At 43.2% G+C, this 18,600-nt stretch overlaps 1 protein-coding gene and 1 long non-coding RNA gene across 3 annotated transcripts in view; one reads left to right on the forward strand and one right to left on the reverse strand.

Moving 5' to 3' along the window:
* Window positions 1-13,994, reverse strand: part of RABEP1 (rabaptin, RAB GTPase binding effector protein 1) — a 46,765-nt gene extending 32,771 nt beyond the window's left edge. The window contains exon 1 of one of the 2 annotated variants that reach the window (XM_017828900.1): window positions 13,950-13,994. In XM_017828900.1, coding sequence (XP_017684389.1) covers window positions 13,950-13,983 — 34 coding nt within the window. In that variant the 5' untranslated portion in view covers window positions 13,984-13,994. Of the gene's footprint in view, window positions 1-11,890; window positions 11,925-13,949 lie in introns of those variants that run through there. The other variant, XM_017828901.1, reaches the window with a different exon arrangement.
* An 80-nt stretch (window positions 13,995-14,074) lies between these two features.
* Window positions 14,075-18,274, forward strand: LOC108504214. The gene is made up of 6 exons (XR_001877039.1): window positions 14,075-14,242; window positions 14,745-14,933; window positions 16,372-16,571; window positions 16,681-17,015; window positions 17,321-17,454; window positions 18,189-18,274. It is a non-coding gene; the product is annotated as an uncharacterized LOC108504214 (long non-coding RNA).
* Window positions 18,275-18,600: the final 326 nt, after the last annotated feature.

Consider the following 18,600-nt stretch of genomic DNA (forward strand, 5'->3'; position numbering starts at 1 on the left):
GATGATAGAATTATACGCACTAATTAAATTACTAGCTTTGTTTCTAGCTAAGAACACAGATTTTGCAGAGACACAACAGATTCAGATGCAGGAATCCCCATCCCCCTGACATCACAGCAAAGCACAGTGTGTGTTATCATGTGTCTCAACCCAAAAGAAAGGCAGCAAAATTCATCTCAGAGCAGAGTCATCAAACTACAGGAGAACCATGAAACTACTGGAACACACACAGAGAAACTCTAGTGAAGAATATAAAACTTTCTCTTAACCTACTACACAGTGAAATTCCAATTCTAGGAAAACACAGGAACAAACACACATTTCTTATTGACTGGTTATTTATATGCTGCTCCATAGATCAGCTCCAAAAAGGATTAAATTCTATGTATGACAGAGTTTCTGTTACACAAACATGGAGGGACCATTCCAGAGCTAAGACAGACAAAGCTGATTATCAATGAGACTATTTTTGAGTACTAGGTCTATTTATAAAATTAATGCCACAAAGCTTTCTGCTTGATATTTGAAAGTGTCAAACATGACATCAAGAGTTCAGCCTTACACAGCTGCAATAGGAAAACAGATCAGGAAAAAATCTACATGTACAGTAGATTTTCTGTCATTTTCTACCTTTCTTTTCCTATCATGACTGCTCAAGACAAAAGTAAGGAAAAATAAAAATATATGGTTGCTTATTTCCTAAGGGTACTAATTTTACTCTGTTGTGACATCACACTGGAGCCACAATTATGTTACCATATAAATTTTTCATCTAAGTCTGCCACCAGGACTTGTATTTAGACTGCAAAAAGCTTTTCTTTATTTTATTCAAAGAGGGTTTGATTATAAAAGAACAACCAAGCTGCCAACCCTCCCCACTCTTACAACAACTCCCATACAGCTGTTTGCACCAGGCACTCAGAAGCAAAGGAACAGATTATGGTTCTTTGAATAAGCTTGTTGAACAGAAGCAATTCCTGACTTTGGAAACGTGGGTTGCTCTTTTTGCAAGGAAAAACAGCTGCCCTGACACACAGAGATTGAGCAGCAGCAGAGCAAACAGAAGGGAAAAAAAAAAAAAAAAAGGGAAGAAAAGAATTACTTGCTTTTCTCAGACTTTCATTTGGAAGCATCAAGCATTTTACTCACCAGGACAAACGGCTGGAGCTCAGTGGTCACCACGCACTCCCCTCATTTCATCTCCCCCCACCTCCCACTTGCCACCTTCATTTTCAGAGTGGCAACAAACCCCTCTGCACTGAGACTGTCACACCTCCTTTTTCAGAGTATTTCACTGCCTGCAGCGATGGTAACTCAGCTCTAAAAAGGGGAAAACCTGGTGACTGTCCCCCCCAGCTGTGCCCCGTTGCTGCCCAACGTCACCACCAGTGAGTCCTTCTGCAGAAGGGACTCAGTTCCCCATTTGGGGTTTTCAGAGACACTGCTGCATTCATCCAACCATTTCTGGTTTATTGTGCAGCTGAAGGTTATTTGACATCCCCAGTTTGTTCTCTATTGACTGAACACTCGCAGGCAAACAACCCAGTACCCATTTAATGCCAAACACACTCGGTGTTGCAGAGAGCACAGAGCAGAACTGAGCCTTGCTGCATCATAGCTGCTACAGTATCTTTTTATTTATTGCAGTAAATCAACGACTGCAGGATTAAAAATATTCAACCGGGATGTTACAAACACCCAACCACATTATAAATACTCCATTGGCACCAAGTGGAAGCTTGCAATATACTGTTAAAGTTTGAATGTAACATTATTTTTCATTGAAGTTGAATGACAAACACACCTTTCCACTATGACTTGTAGTCTCAGTAATGCCTATTCCTACTCTTTATTTTCCTTTTTTATGTTAAGCACTGCATGACATTCTCCATTAATAAAAAAAAAGAGCCACCACATAAAAATAATTAAAATCTAAAGAAACTGAGGTGTTTGAACAAATGGAAAGATTCTGTTCTATAATACAGCCAAGAATCACAGAATGGTTTGGCCTGAAAGGGATTTTAAGGACCATCTTATTCCAAATCCAACACTTTTCACTATCCCAGGTTGCTCCAAGCCCCATCCAACCTGGCCTTGAACACTTCCAGGGATGGGGCAGCCACAAGATGAGGACAAGAACAAAGGAAAGAGGAAAAAAAGGGTCCTTTAAAAGGCCTAATTAAGCCTGCACAGTAAATAAACAGCCATTCATAGTAATAAGTGTCTCCCCCAAAGTGTGTTTATACAGCAAACATCTTCATCCACAATTACACGGGGGAAAAAAAAAGCCAACACACTGTTTCTCCTTCCCAGTTTTTTTTCCACTTCCGCTTCCCACTTTTTCTCCCTTTTCACAGCTCTCACAACATGTTAACTACTTCCTTGCTTTGTTACTGCCTCCCTTATCTTCTTTCTTGGACACAAAACCAGGCAGTTGCTGCTCTGGGGTCCAAATCTCCATTCCCTGCACTCAGCAAAGGGGAATCACACACCTGACTCCCAGTTTGGATAAGCCCAGTCCGTGGGACAAGCAATGCTCCTCACCTCTTCCACACACTTAGTCATTCTGACCTCAGGGAACTTAAGTCCAGTTTGAAATTTATGCTCAGTTAAACATTATTTACATTGCACTGCAATGGAACAGTGCTCAAGTCACACCAAGTATCACAGGAATGCACTTAATCATGTATGTCCACGTTGACAAAAGTGAGGTGGAATTTTTTTCCAGCAATTCATCTTTCATTTGCCAAAAGCATCATCTCTTCCCAAGGGCAGTCCTCTACCTCCATCATTATGGCCTGGCTATTCCTACATTCCCTACCAGGAAAGTAGCTGGTTCTTTCCTTTTAACCAGCATTGCCATCAGACCTCTCAGTTCTGTGCACACAGTTTTCCCCACAGAAGTCTCAACTTGATCCATGAAGGGTTTTTACTCTCTGTTTACTCTATTTAATTTCTGCTGTTGATGTTTTGGTGTGTGGGGAGAACAATCCCTGTTAAAATTTCAGGAAAACACCATTGGTTAGCATTTTTTCCAAGAAATTCAACCATGCTTTGTGCTTCATCAGTTCTCTGAATAATTTAAATAGGGCAGCAGTGGATGAATCACAGTGTTGGAAAAGTCAACCGGACATCACCATAGATGGAATCCTATGGAAAGCATTTTGGCTGCATCCTGCTGCTACCAGCAGTGAATCTCCTCAGAAATGCAGTGTTGCTAAGCCTGAATGCATATCAGAGCATTTCAAAAGCCAGCAGCAAGCTACAGTCTGGTGAACTTTGAATTCATCTACAGTGACACAAAATGGAGAGAACAGAGTTACCAATCTCATCACAATCACCAGCGTTTTCCCTGCTCCCTCAGTGTTTGTATCTTGTTCCACTTTCACAATTTTTCTTTTTTATAACTGCTCTTTACAGGAGGATCAATTTTTTAAAGAAAAGGATTGCAGGAACAAGCTCAGTGTCTCCTTGGGTTTGTGGAAGGGGTTATTTACTCTCCAGGCTGAGAGCATTTACTGAGCCCAGTCAGTGCTTGAGCAAACAATGTGATGGCAGCACAGAAGTCAGGGAGGGAGAATTACCCAAGAACTGGGAAGATTCTCCAAAAATGCTTCACAGCTCGTGCTGGATCACACCACTGCCAGCTCAAGGCCAGCTCAGGTAGATCTCTACCCCCTGCAGTCACAGCCTGACTTGATCCCCCGGGGCAAAGCTTTTTGAGCATTTCAGACACCTGAGCTTAAACAATTCAGCTGTCAAACATGTCACCACATGTCACACGCATCCACCACGCCTGGCACTCCATCAGCCTGTCCCACCACATCCCCTGGAGAGCTGAGCACCAGCAGAAGGGGTTTGAAGGAGACACAGAGGCTCCTCCAGCCTGGAAGCAGAACCCCAGCACAGCCACCCCTTCCCCTGCCACAACATTTTAAAGCAAGTCCCCCGAAATGTCACGTCACTTAAATCTCCCTGACCACAACAACACTGAAAATATGAATGAGTCCTCGTATCACACAGGGATATTTCTGCCAAGTTTGTCCACACTACCACCTCTCAGCATTTCTATGATATAACCAGAAAATCCAGAACAGGATTAGACTATTTCACGTGGCAATTACACTTGACAGGGAGGTTTTCAGTGTTTCTTGCCAGAAAAAGAAAATTTAAGTTGAGGATATTCTCTTAATAAACCATCAGAAACCTGCTGTTCTGATAAAATAAGAATATTTCAGATTGACAGATATTTAGGGAGAGGTTCTGATATGCACTTCACTATATGGAGACCCCTTACACAATTTATCACTCTGAACACCACTAATATAACTGTTTTTTAAAATGTAAACACTTGCTAACCCCAGACAACAGATTAAGGAGTGATTTTCTTTCAAGATAATTTAATTGCTGACTCATTTGCAGTGGGAGGGAGAAAAATTCCCTGTGACTCTTTATAATATGTTTATCACTTCGCCTACAGATTTATTAAAGGCTGTCCTCTTCTGGGAAGAAAATGGGAATAAAGTAGGACTCAAATCTCAGGTAAAAAAAAAAACAACACAAAACAATGCTACTGCAGTGTTCTCTTTAATGAAGTAAGTTAATATATAAAAGAAAACCATTACATTAATTCAAAAATTCCCCCAGATACCACCAGTCTGAGATCTTGTGCTGTTTGTCATAGGGACAAGAACTGAGGCGTAGCTTTGAGACCACCCCAAATACTCTGCTTCCCAGTTGCTGAGCAGAAGAACAAATTAATGATGACACTTAAAAATTGAAAGGAAGGTAACAAGAAAATGATGCAGAGAAAACCAGAAACACGTCAGTGTTTGTGGAATTTACACAGGCAATGGCTTCTGTTAATCTACCATTGTTACAGGTATGAGGGGACTGTCATTTAAACCAAATCAGCATCTTTGTGGACATTTTCAAAAGCTGAAATAATCAATATTAGCATGGAAAATCACTTCCACATGCACACCTACCAGACAGCACCAGGGTAATTCTACAAGTACCAGAAAAGCTTCAGAAACAACAGCAATTCATACCCAAGTTATGGATTTGAACAATATCCACAAAAGGAAGGTAACACCAGATTTCTTTCCCACTGTGGTTCCCTATCCCTTCCTATATAATTTGGCCACCCAAATTGGTAGACAGAGAATAAAGAGGGAAAGGGAACAGGTAAAAACTCACTTTCAAGGAATAGTGAATTGAAAATGTCAGTTGTCAGAAGAGCAGCTTGCAGGCATGAAAACATGGTGCCTTAGTCACTTAAAGGATATAAATCTTAATAAAGGGCCTGGAAAATATTGTTGCCAGACGTATTTATGGAAACATTGTGATGATAAATATAGTATGAGAAATAATAAAAGATGATTAACATCTTTATTTGATAAGGAACAGGATACAGCTCCTATCCTTTAGAGTAAGGTTTCTACAGCAATTTAATAGGTTCCCTGAGAACAACAGACTAGTACTCCCCCAAGCCTCCATAATCTATTTCTTGACAAAAAAACAGTGCCATGATTCTATATATTCATATTTTTTGCTACCACTTGTCACCTAAATGAATTCCTGAACTGTTAAAAAGGAAGAAAATCCTCCTCCAGCATGAAATTCTCAAAACATTTTAAAATATGCCAGGGGTACAAGCACTACAGAACAGGAAGACTTGCCTAAGCCTGCAGTGATGATCATTTTAAATCAATGTATGTACTGGTGGTCATGTGAAAGGGTAACTCAGCACTCCCACCTCCTGTGCCTTTATTCCCATCGTGCCACAGACCTTTGAGGCTGCGCAGGGACAGGATCAGAGCAGAAATTTGGGGGGTGGGAGGGGAATGAGTCAAACCAGGTCCAAACCAGACCACACTTATAACTTAGCTGAGCATATACCAAGGGCTCATGTGAGCATATAGATTGGAGAACTGCACCCTTTGACACTCATATTACTACTGTAATATGAGTATATTACAGTATATACTGTAATATACAGTATATATTACTCCACCCTTCCTTTATACCAGCTCTAACACTTCTCAGGCCTTTCACTAAATGAATTAAACTAATTAATTCAGCAGTGAGTAGTTCTCAGCTGGGTGTCTGAGCTGAACTGGCTCAGTGGTGGGTCCACTGTGCAGAGCTGGCCCAAAGGAAACGATGGAAACATCCTGTGGGAGGAGGAAGAAGAGAACCCTCCTTTCAGCAGGAACCTTCCTTTCAGCAGCAGCAACCTTCTAGACTGGCTTAGCTGCAACCTGAAACCACAGCCCATGGGTACAGCCTGATAATCACTTTAACCTGAGTGCTGCCTGCCAAAAGAAACACTCTGGCCTTCCTTCTGTCCCCCACTCTGCCTTGTGGCAACTGGGATTGGTGTAGTCACACGGCAGAACTTACTTTTTAAGACTTGATGACTGACACTGGTAAGTGATAAATGACCTTCCTCAAATCCTGATTTCCATTCAGACTCTCCAGGGGAAGCTGACAAACTTAATGGGTATCAGAAAGCAAATTCCCAAGCTCAGATTTCCCCCCAGTGTTTGGACACACTTGGGTTTTGAACAAGTGCAGCTGAAAGGGTGTCTCCAGCACAGATGGGTACAAAACCTAGGGCTGTAGAGAAAAATATATCAGAAAATGTCTGTATTCCAGAAAAAGGCCGGGCTCACATTTACTCTCACTTGAAAGCAAATATGCTTGAACAAAACTGCAGTTTGATTAGACCCTGTAAAGTGCCACTACAGCCCTTCCCAATGGCTCATCAGCTCAGTGCAATCCTCAGTACCCTCTGGACCACCAGGAGTTAATACACCACTTAGAGATTTAGCATCTTTATCTCCAGTTTCATCTAAAACTCAGACAGCAGCTCTGATATTTTCACAGCTAGAAGCGTCACTCAGGCGCAGAATTCCGAGTTTGGCTAATTGCTTTCCCATTAATTCCACACACAGCTCCACACACAGCACAAGGATGAAGATATAAACAGACAGAGCGAGCTGGCAATTAAGAAAACCTCACTTGAAACCAATCTTTAACAGAAAATTTAAATTATGACATAAAGATGCCAGCTTGTCAGATGATTTGAACTAACAGAGCCAAATTTATGCTTCGTACTTCACCAAAATAAACCAAGCAACACCACAGATAAAATATATCAGAGGGGTTTTGGCACAGGTTTTGCTGTTAATGTAAGATGAATGTTCCAATTCTTGTGTCTGAAGTCAATGGGAGTCTAATATGAACTCCAGTAGGCCTCAGGAAAGACAATTTCCTTAAAGGATACCAGACATGGAAATTTATTGTGGATGGTTAAAATAATTATTGCTTGAGCAATAACTTCTAGCACTCCTCTGTGTTTCTTCCTGTGTAGATTAAGCCAATGACACTCAACATACAGATGTAAGGACTGTTTTATACTCTGTGGTTGTATCTAAGTTACTGTTTCAAGTTACTGCTTTGTTTGTTGGTTTTTTTAAAGCAACCAACCATGGTGCTGCCTCCTCATTTTGCACTGATGGAGCACAGATTAAAATAAATCATTTCTGTTGGGGAGGATTTCAGTGCTGACCACCCATGCAAATACAAAAAGTTACTCTCTCAAGGCACAAGTGGGGGGGTGAACAGTTATACAAGGAAACACTCTGAGGAAAACAGTGAAAGGGCTGTTTAGTCTCTTGTTTTCCATATTCCTCCTTTTGTTGCCATTTAAGCAGCATTGCAAATCTTGTTGCAATTATGTGAGAGCTAAAAACACGTACTGACAAAAGATGCAGCACAAGCCACACAGTCTATGCAGGTCACTGTCTGAAAGGTGTGGGAACACTGCTATAATCAACAAATCCAGTCTGGTTTGATCCCCAGGTAATCCTTCCCTCCCACCTCAGGCCATTCCCTCTGGAGCACACACAGTTAATGCTTCCATTGTCTTCCAGTTATTGATTCTGATTCCTTTTGCCATGTGTAACTTCTGTCTGTTACTGCATTTTTGCTCCCTAGCTTTACTAAAAGACATTTTCAGAAACAACAGAACATAAAAAAGAAGATAAATATTAATTAAAAAAAAAATCCCACCTGAATTTAAATTTCTTCTCGGTGTGACTCACCCCAGTAAGGTGAGGTGCTTTTTGCTTGTTAAGTAACTAAAAATCAGGCTGCCTTTTTTTTTTTTTCTCTCCAAGATCTCAGTTATTTTTCAGTTCTTAGCACTGCCAGACACACAAGACAAGACAGGGCTCTTAACTGCACCCAGAACCAAACAAGCAGACCTCAGCACTCTGTGTTTCCTGCCCTGCTCTCTACTTACAGCAACTTTCAGATGCCCCCCAATAGCCAAAAGATGGAACACTCATATTTTCTACCTTTCCAAGGGGCATAAGTTAACTTCCAGCAATTAAGTTTTGCCATCTGTGAGGTACTTGGTTTATAAATGAAGATACCAATGTATTAAAGAATTAGATTTCAGCCAACCTCACGATAAACAGGTAACTAAAACTGACTGCCTCAAAATTCTATAATCTGTTCTGTGAAAACACTCAGCACCTGAACATGTCTAAGGCAGGGTTGAAAAGCAGGTGAATAGTTGCTCTATACCAAGAGTAAAGCACAAGGAGATCTTCCTTTCTTAGTTGCAGAACCTGGAGAGATCTTAAATCAAGGAAAATATATTTTAAAAACAACGAATAAGCTAAGACTCAACACAGCCAGGGAGCCAGGCTGTTTAGAAAAGACATTTTTCACAGAGGAAGTTTGTGCAGTCATGAGATTTTCTCTAGAAGAGGAAGAATGGAGGGATGGAGGACGTGGAGAACGGGGGTGTGATCCTGCAGAGCAGAGCAGCCAAACCAAGGACAAGGGACAGGAACGCCCACAGAGGCTGCAGAAGGCACTGAGAGGGACAGCAAGATTTAGAGAAGCTGAGGTGGTGGCTGGGAAGGAGGTTTGAGGAGAGCACAGGACGTGCTGAAGAGCAGGGGTTGCCCAAGACAAGGTCAAATGACTGGTGTTTGACCGGAGAGAGAGGAAAAACCGGAAAGCAAAGGTCAGGCAAGGCCACGGTTCTGCTGCTCCGCTGGGTGGAAGCAGAAATTGCCAGGGGAGATGGAAAGAGCCACAAAGGGTGGCTGAAAAGCCTTATTTTTCCTCTTCATTGTATTTGGAGGAGTCAGGCCTGAGGAGACAAGCACAGGATAGGGACAGGAAGGGGAGAAGCACCACCACAAGTCAGCTGAATGCCAAGGGGAGTTGTGGCTGACAGAACTGGACATGAATGGGAAAAAATACATAAATAAACACAATTCCTCATTATATCCCCAGTCATGCTGCAGTTCTGCATTCTTAAGGTACTACAGGCACTACAATAGAGCAACAGGACAACCCAGAAGTTTTTTCAAGCAATGCTCTTCCTTCTGAAAGATACAGAAATATTAACCAAGGGTACACTATTCACTTGTTCTTCCTATGTCAGTTTATATAAAAATATCAAATGACTTAAATTTCTCCAGAGATAATTCATCATCATGCTTAACTGACTATGCCATGACTAAAAGGAGACAATGTTTCCCCTATTTATAGAATAACTTGCAGAGGGCAGTACCACTAACTCAGCCACCACTAAACCAGACACTAAACCCAATTCTGAAAGTAAAACCTATGAATGATTCAGAAGCATCAGAGTTTGGTGTGAAAGATGTTCCTCTGAAATCCACACACACAATGGCTTTCATAGCAGATTGGTTAGGAAGTGCTGCTTATCAAAGTTACCAGTTCTTATCTTGGGAGACTTCAGTCAGAGTAAAGCCATAACCTCATCCTCAGGCTTTTGCCTTTTTTTTTTTTTAAGCTACACACTTGGTATATTTTTTTAAAGAAAAGTATGTAGTTAAAATACCTAAATTTAGTATAGAAAACTTCACATCTGAGAAGCAGTTTTAATAAAGTGCCTGCAGTGAAAGTCCAGCAAGTCTCCTATTCAACCATCAGCCACGACGAAGCCGATGGGATTTGATCCACTCCCACGCTGACAGACGTTGTTTGCTTTAGCTTCTTAAAAGTTTTTAAACAAAATTCCTTCTTCAATCACTTGCAAGGGAGCACATACAAACTAGTTCCACCCATCAAGGGCTATGGGAAAGCAGCTCAGCATCCCGAGGCACCAGGCCAGGGAGGGAAGAGAACACTTAGTAAGTCCATCATCTCTGTGATGACGGTGAAGCCGCCAAGAAGCAATAAAAATGGGCAAAGAATTTATATCTTCCAGCATTCAAAATACAATAGTCAGTCCACAGGTTAAAGTATATTCATTGTGCCTTCAGGCAAATCAACAGGTGATTATAAAGATCAGGATCGTGTTATTTTTCAAAATTAAGACAGAAATTTGGGACTTGACTTAAACAGGAAAAGACCTTGAATGTTCATATTTCCACGCTGGAGCAAACTGACCTGCTGAGTGGATCAAAACTCCCTTAGAAATTCTAAAAGGTGGGAACATGTACGTTCAAGGTGTGTGTTTTGCTTTTGAAATCAAATTCCAGACTTGTCCACTGAACTGACGTGGAAAAACACACAGCCTAAAAACAAAAAGCGTGAAGGTTGGTGGGTTTAAATTCAAAATACATTTGCTGTGTAATATCAGCAACTATTAATAACAGAACAAGTAAATAATAATAAACCAAGAAAAATGAACGTGAAGGAAGAAATTTTTGGAAAGTAGCAGCAATTTTGAAGATACTCCCCAAGAGAGAAGGGTCTGACATCCGACAGTTACATCAACAATGCAGAGCTGGACATCAGCACTCACAGCCAGTCCCCTCCAAACCACACCTCGCCTGGAGATGAGTAACAGCATTTTTAGATACTTCCACTTCATTTTAAAGTGATACACTTGCAAGGGAAGTAACTGGAAACATAAAACCATCTAAGGTTTTGCTACTTAATTTTCTGACAAGGCTGGTCCCTCACGCTCAGCCCCTGGGGTGTGATGAGCACAGCAACAGCAACTCCCAGTTCTTTTGGGGATCCTGGATTATTGGCACAGGGACACAATGAGGATCATGGTGCTGCTGGTGGCACCAAAATCAACATGACAACGCCCTCCAATCCTCTACCTACAGCCCAGCAGCTCTCTCGGCTGAGAGCTGGCACATCCTCCCACCACAAACAGAGACACCACTTTTACTGGCCTAAGCACAGGGGGAAGAAGGTGTTACTCCAATATTGGATTGATTCTTTCTGCAAATTCTTATTAAAATATCTGATAGACTGTGCCATTAACAGTTTATCACTGAATAATATCAATGGATATGCTAATTATCAGCCTGACTGTACTAATGGTTTCAGTTTATCGCAGCAAGAGCTGAATAATTGACATATCATTCTAATTAACTTTGGTATTGAAGATTTAGTGTTTTATGGTACTGCAGTTCCTTCATTGAAGCATTTTCCAAATATGAGTAAGGGAATTATACTAAAGCCTGAGCATTCTGAGAGGGAAAAGCTATGCCAAAACATGCTGTTTGGTAACCTTATTTTCAGAGATGGCAAGCACCCAGATCCAAACTCAACCCTGGGAGGCTGAGAGGTTTGAATTTTGAGTATGATATTCAAAACAAAAATATTTTGAAAAATAAGACATTACTGTTCTGGTCAAGCAATCCAGACAACACATATAAATTAAATGTCCCCAAAAAGCCCCTTGACCAGGCTCAGTAAGCAGCATGTCCCCACTTGCAACACAGGTCAACATTGTGAGCTCACAGTTCACAAAGCTCCACCAGCACCAAGGACTCTGCACTTGGCCTCTCTGTGATTCTTATCATATAGAAACTGTTACCCCACACAACGGATTAGAGGGTTATTAAGGTCTACACTAATCCAAAGTACAAACCCAGGGCAGCACATGACATCCATTCTTTTCCTGTTTCTTTGCACTATTCCTTCCCCTATTCTTGGGCCCATTTTCCATCCAGCAGAGGCTCTGAAATAGAAGACACATTCTATATTATAGTCCTCTCATGTTGTTCCATATATATTATTTCTACTACAGTAGAAATTTTAGTTCTTTTATATTTGCTTTCCACAAAACAAATCCTGGCTGATATGTCTTGCACAAGTAAAGAATGCATAAAGTATTTATAATCAATATAAGTAATTACAAAAAGCCATTCTTTTTCCTTTGGGGAACATATTAATCCAGTTCTATTTTGTCACATGTAATCTTAAATCAGGTTACACTACTCCTTTAAGCAATAAATGCAGTGCAGACAACTAAAAATATTAAATAATTCATTTCTTCAATTCTCTCCACATTAAAACAGAACAGAGTTTCAAGGCACACTTTTGGCAAGTTACTTACAAATAAAACCAGCATAGATGAGAACAACAGGATAGTAATCAAAGTGGATTGAAAAAACCAACCCCAAACTGGTCCTATTACAGCCAAAGGAGGATGGGGAGAGGAGCCATTTTAGGAGCTGTAATTCCTTAGTGTAGAAACACAGCAACCACTTTCAGAACTCATCCAACTGGCAGCCAGTTCCTCCTGCCACGTGTCTTATTTACAGCATCCTCATCTCCCCACAGCAGGAGAAAGACATCAAACCATACCTCCTACAAGACAGACTTCACCAACCTATCAAATCACTAAATTTACTTGCACCTTTTTCGCCTTCTTTTTAAACGACAACAACAAAAATCTGCCCAACTTGCATCTTCTAATGTACTACTAAGACACAACTACCTTCCCTGGCCAAGAGGCAGCAAACATTTGTAAACTGCACATCTGTGGTCAGACAGCCTGCAAGAGCCAGGAAGAAATTTTTGTTGGAAGTTGTTCTGCAGCTCTCAGAAGAACAGGCTAAAGAACAATAAACAATGGTTATTCACCAGAAAGTACACGAGAACAACCCATACAACGCTGACCTTACAAGCATGACAGCAAGGAAATCCACCTTCCCCTCCGCAGGCCAGCAAGCAATCACTGACCTTAATGCAGGGGAAAACCCACAATCTAAGCACCTTCACCATTAAAACTTTTAAAAGGCAGCCTGAAATCCCAAAATCCCTGAGGATAAGCACTTTCTCGTGTAACTCAACCAAAAAAAAAAAAAAAGCGCCCACATAATTCCCTAGACATGCATAATTAAGAATACATCACTGCCCTTTTCTAGCAGAGTGCTTTCCCAGGGAAACTCAACTGTTCTCTAGAAGAGGAGAGCTCTGGCCTAGTCCCAGGCTGGGGAAGCACCAATCCTTCAGGATTCTGCACATCCCTCCAGTTCTCCTGTATCTACATTACGCCCAGCCTCAACTCAGATTTCTTGCTTCCCCACCCCTTCCCATACATCCCACACACTAAACACTGTCCCTTCCATCCCACCTTCCAAGCTAAGCAATACCTACAGTATTTTTTTTTTTAATATGCACACAGTTCCATAACCTACTCCACTGTAAAAAACGTCTGTAATTCCTCCCAAACCAGCCAGAAATAACCCTCCCACGACAACAATCAGGGAAAGCTCAGCTTCCTTCTGCACAGGTAGAGATACCACCTCGAGAGGAGACGTGTCATTTTTCTTTGTCTTTTCCAGCACAGGGACGAACCGTCCACACCGAGCACCGTCCGAACCCTCCCGAGGTGGGTTCGGGGCACACCCCACCACCACCTGCCGCGGCCGAACCAATGACCGAGTCCCACCGGGCGGATTACCCCTGGATACATCTCCCCGGCAGGGCGGGGAGGCCTCTTTCCCCCCGCACACCGCGGCTGGGCTCCCCTTCCCCGGCAGCACCGCGCTACACATTTACAGCCCCAAAAACCACCCGCGGCCGAGCTCCCCGGACTCCTCCCCGCTCCCGGCCGGCCAGGCCGCCTCCCCCGCCCCGCGGCCGGCGCGGCTCCCCAGGCGAGCCCGGTGCCGCGCAGGCCTCGCCGCCCCCCGCGGTACCGTCGGCCGGGGCGCTGGGGCCCGGCTGGGCCATGGCTGGGCTGGGCTGGGCCGGGCCGGGCCGGGCTGGGCGGGCGCCGCCGCCGCGGCCTCCTCCGGGCGGGGACCGCTACGCCACGGGCAGGGAGACGGGAGCGGCCGGGCCGGGCCGCCGCCTCCTCCGCCTCATCGTGACAGCAGCGGCTGCCGGCGGCGGGAGGGGAGGAGAGACGGGCGGGAGGAGCGGGAGGAGGAGGAGGAGGAAAGAAGCAGCAGCAGCAGGAGGAGGAGGAGCCCCGCTCAGGCGCCCCGGGGTGAGGGACGGGAACGGCCGCCGGGGCTGGGAGGGAGCGGGGTGAGGACGGGGACTGGGAGTGGGGTGGGGAGAGGGAACAGGGACTGGGAACAGGGCCAGGGCCTGGGAATACGGACTGGGAACAGGGACGGGGGACATGGAATAGAGACAGGGGATCAGCGACTGGGAATAGGGACTGGGAACAGGGAGAGGGAGAGGAATAGGGAGTGAGGACAGGGATAGGGAGAAGAACTGGGACTGGGAATAGGGAACAGGGAGAGGGAATAGGGACTGGAGCCAGGGAGAGAGACAGGGACAGGAGATGGGAATAGGGACTGGGAACGGGGAACAGGGACAGGTATTGGGATTTGGGATAGGGACTGGGAATAGGGACTGGGGACATGGACAGGGTCAGGGTGAGGGTGGTGGTGGCTTGTCCAGGGTCCCCACCCAGGCCTCTCCCCTCAGCGCCGCGCCCCTGGGTCTGCAGCCTAAAAGCATACTTGGTGTTTATTTTTCAGGAAATCGGTTTAAGCAACACCAACAAACACTATTCTGCCCCACAATCACAGACTCACTGAGGCTGGACAACACCTCTGATCCATCATGTCCAGTATTTGACCGATCACCACCTTGTCGACCAGCCCAGAGCACTGAGGGCCACATCAAGTCGTTCCTTGATGTGATGGGGAAGGAAGCACCTAAGATGGGTAAACATTCAGAAAGTTTTATCAGTAAATTACACACTTGGTATGGAAATTGGTGTATTAATGCCTGACCTACTATAGTTGTCACACTTGAACACTTAATAGTTGAGGTGTGACCGGGGGGTAGTGGAAGGAGCCTGACCAGCCACGGGGTCCCTTCCCCAGCACCTGTGGTTGGTCTCTGTGGATGGGCTTTAGTCCTTCCACCTAACTGGGAGAACGTGTCTAAACTTTAGGGTTTTACCAACAAAATGGTAGATTTGCATCATTTGAGCTTGTGTAAAATCACAGAAAGCAGAGTTAAGAGTGGAAATTATGATACCAAGTCCTGTCACGGGCAAGATCTGTTACGACTCGCCTTTCTTATGCCTTACACACCCTAAAATCAATCCCTTTTAAACTCAATCTCTCTTATTGCCACAGTTTTTCAGGGCTTGTTGTCAAAATACATGGTATAGCAAGGCATGGGATTCTGGATTTCCTAATAAAATTTTGCTCAGTTAAACCAAATGCAAACCTGAAATAGGGAATCTGTGAAAATTATTCCGGTTTACCCTTTTCGATCAGTTGGGGTAAATCTTCTCAAGTCTTTGCCATTGTAAAAAGCAGGCTTAAACTAAAGACTTAACTTTTCAGTGTTCCCAACTTGAGACATGTAGGGCTTTCTTTTTGTGGGTATTTGGAGAACCCAAAAGTGCCAACTGCTCACGGAATTGCTGACTTAGTGACAAGACAATCAAAGGAGGAAGCATCTATCACTTGAGGCACATTTACACATTTCTTAGCTCCTGCTTAGGCTCTTTTACAAGTAGCTGGATATTACAAGCATTCAACACATAAATCCCTTTGAAAACCTAGTCCTGTGGGAACTGAGCCCTTGAAACTCTGCCCTGCTCTGTGTTCATATGGGTACCCCAAAGCACCCCTATTAGCACTTATTTTCATCTGGTTCATGTTGAGGCAAAACTCTGGCACATTTTGGATGGTCCAGGATCAAACTGAGTGCAGCATCACTCCAGCTGCAAATAGAAAGTAAGATGATAACAAACTTGACATCTGTTGTACCTACAAGTGTTTATTAAGGAATGAATATCGTATCACTTCTGTCACTTCAATTTACAATTAGAATTGCAACATTCCAAAACCTTTATTAGAACTCCTGAGGTTACATTCTAAATGGGTTTTGTATGTAGTTTGAAGAGTATAAAAATCCTCAAGGGGCTTGTACTTTTACTTTTCCTCCTTGTTCTTCCATCTAGAGCTGGACTAGCTTTATAGATATGGTTCTTACCTAATCTTTCCTGCTTTTTCTGGACAGTAATTGGACTTGACAGAGGCAAAGGTTTAAGTAGTATCTATCAGAATGTCTTCTAACCTGGAACAATTGAGTAACTTCCTCTGTGCCTCCCAGAATGTCCCATTTAATTCTAATCACTTGTAGTTCTTATAGCCTTGATCTCCAAGGATTTCCCAACATGACTCAGCTCAATCTTCAAAGAGGTGAAGAAGGTTTGGCAGCAGTTTGCAGTCAGAGGAACAGGCCTGTTGCAGTGCAGAACCAGCAGAGACCAGGAGTCCTGAACGTCAATCCCTGTGCTGCTCATGTTGGACAAGTGCAGTACTGAGGAACCAGTGAGGCAGGTGAGCAGAGACTATTTCTGCAATAAGCTTCTCCAGAAATAATGCTCCTAAAATCCCATGAATTTTTGTTAAATTTACTTGGCCTAAAGTCTAACATGGGTGTTTTCAGCAGCAGCAGACACGGGTGAATGGAAGATGCATCTTCCTGGAGAGCATGTGCTGTGTTAGTACAGGAGGAGGAGCAGCTGTCCCCCTGCAGTCTGCCTGAAATTTAATCCTGTAGGGTTTCTGAAAAAGAGAAGTTTGAAGCTTTTCTTTGAACAGTAACATCCAGGGACAAGCAGTGAGTGTGAACACACTGCAGTTGCTGGAGTCCAGGAGGAAGCTGAGTGAGACTGGGGTTGTTTGGTTGCAAAGAGCACAGTGAAATAATTCACACAACACATCTTGGAGAGAAGAAGTATTTTCTTTTTGCCAGAGGAAAATAAACGGGTGGAGAAAGAGGTAATTAAATGTTTTCCTAATAGTTCTGTCTTGTGGTTGGTTGACTTGAGTGCATATGGATGCTCAAGTTCCAAATGAAATTTTTCCTGCTTATTTTTTTTGGTAATGTAGAAAGATTTTTCTCTTTCTGGGTCTTTACTTTTGCTTTTTTTTTTTTCCTTTAATTGGGGCTCTTTAACCTCAAGTGAAGCATCTCTTTTCATGAGGCTTTGAAGAATGTATTGATCACTATCCTTATCTCTGAAACTAGTCCCAGATCCCAGCTCTGGTTGAGTTACCCTCACTATGTCCCCACTCTATGTCAGGATAGGACCCAATTACATACCTTTTACCACCACTTGCCACAAACTGCAGAGCTTTGGAGGAGGCCACTGCACACTCCAACAAGTCCCTTGGTGTGGATGATCAGAGGGACAGGACTGTGACCAAACCGAGGAAGGTATGATCACAAAAGCTTTGTATTCACAGGAAGTGAGGCTAATAAAATACAGATCTAATTCCTTTAGCTTTGAAAGGCACAAGATACTATTGTTTTATACTCCAGCTAAGCCAATTCTACAAAAACCAGAGCCTTTAAAAAGATAAACTAAATTTCTGGACATGCAAGGCCAAGTCTACATCTGGTGTGAATCCAGTAGAAACAGGGTGATGTGTGGGAAATGAGAAGCATTTTGATTCTGTAGCACAGAATCAAAGTGGAGATTAAAAAGACCATCTGAATTGGGCTGTTTTCCATTTCTGTTGCTTTTCTGGCCACAAAGAAGTTTGATTCTGCTGTGCCCTGAACGGTGGGAGTTTGCAGTGAATTACAGGCTCTGCTCCCCAGTGGAGTTCAACTCATGAACCACCCACTGCTTAATTCAATTAATCCAAGAAAGCCGAGTAAAGAGGTGGATTTGGGAAGCAGCTTTTTGGGTTGCTGAGACTAAACTCCAGTGCACTCACAGAAGAAAAGAATTACAGCACTGGGGACACTCTGCCTAGGCAAGTGGGAGAGCTGATTTCCTCTCTCCCAGGTGACTCTACCTGTAGGTGTTACAAAGTGAAGAGTTTGGTAACAGTTTCCATTGGACAAACGGTGAAACGACATCACCTTTAGATGAGTGCAACGAGAATGGTTCCAATGTGGAGAGCAAACCTGTGACCAGAAAAATTGTGTGTTCTTAACTGCAGGTGAAGGCCAGGGAAGCAGAAATCGCACACACCTTTGAGGAGGGACTCGGTGGCTCAGGACAGGGAGCCTTGGCCTCATTCAAAAGGCAAGTAACAGCCTTGTCCTTCTAAGCAAAAGGGAAGAGGAGAGCCAGAATTTACTGCTTGCACTTTATCTTCTTTTATTTCTACATTTGCCAGAGTTTTTCTACTGTTTTTCTCACTTTTTTTTTATTTGTTTAAAATAAAGTGTTCAGGGTTTCCTAATTTTTAAATGTTTATTTTCCTTCTGGCGAGATTGATGGGTCATTAGCATTGAGTATTAGTTCTGCAGCTATGAGTGTTTGTAGGCTTTGGTCCTTCCTCTTTAATGCAAAGCTTTTGGAGAAAATTTACATTCATCTAAGTATTACCATAAAGAGGTTGGTTAAAA

The sequence above is a fragment of the Lepidothrix coronata genome, unplaced genomic scaffold (genome assembly GCF_001604755.1).
Source record: "Lepidothrix coronata isolate B3197 unplaced genomic scaffold, Lepidothrix_coronata-1.0 Scaffold154, whole genome shotgun sequence".
Classification (NCBI taxonomy): domain Eukaryota; kingdom Metazoa; phylum Chordata; class Aves; order Passeriformes; family Pipridae; genus Lepidothrix; species Lepidothrix coronata.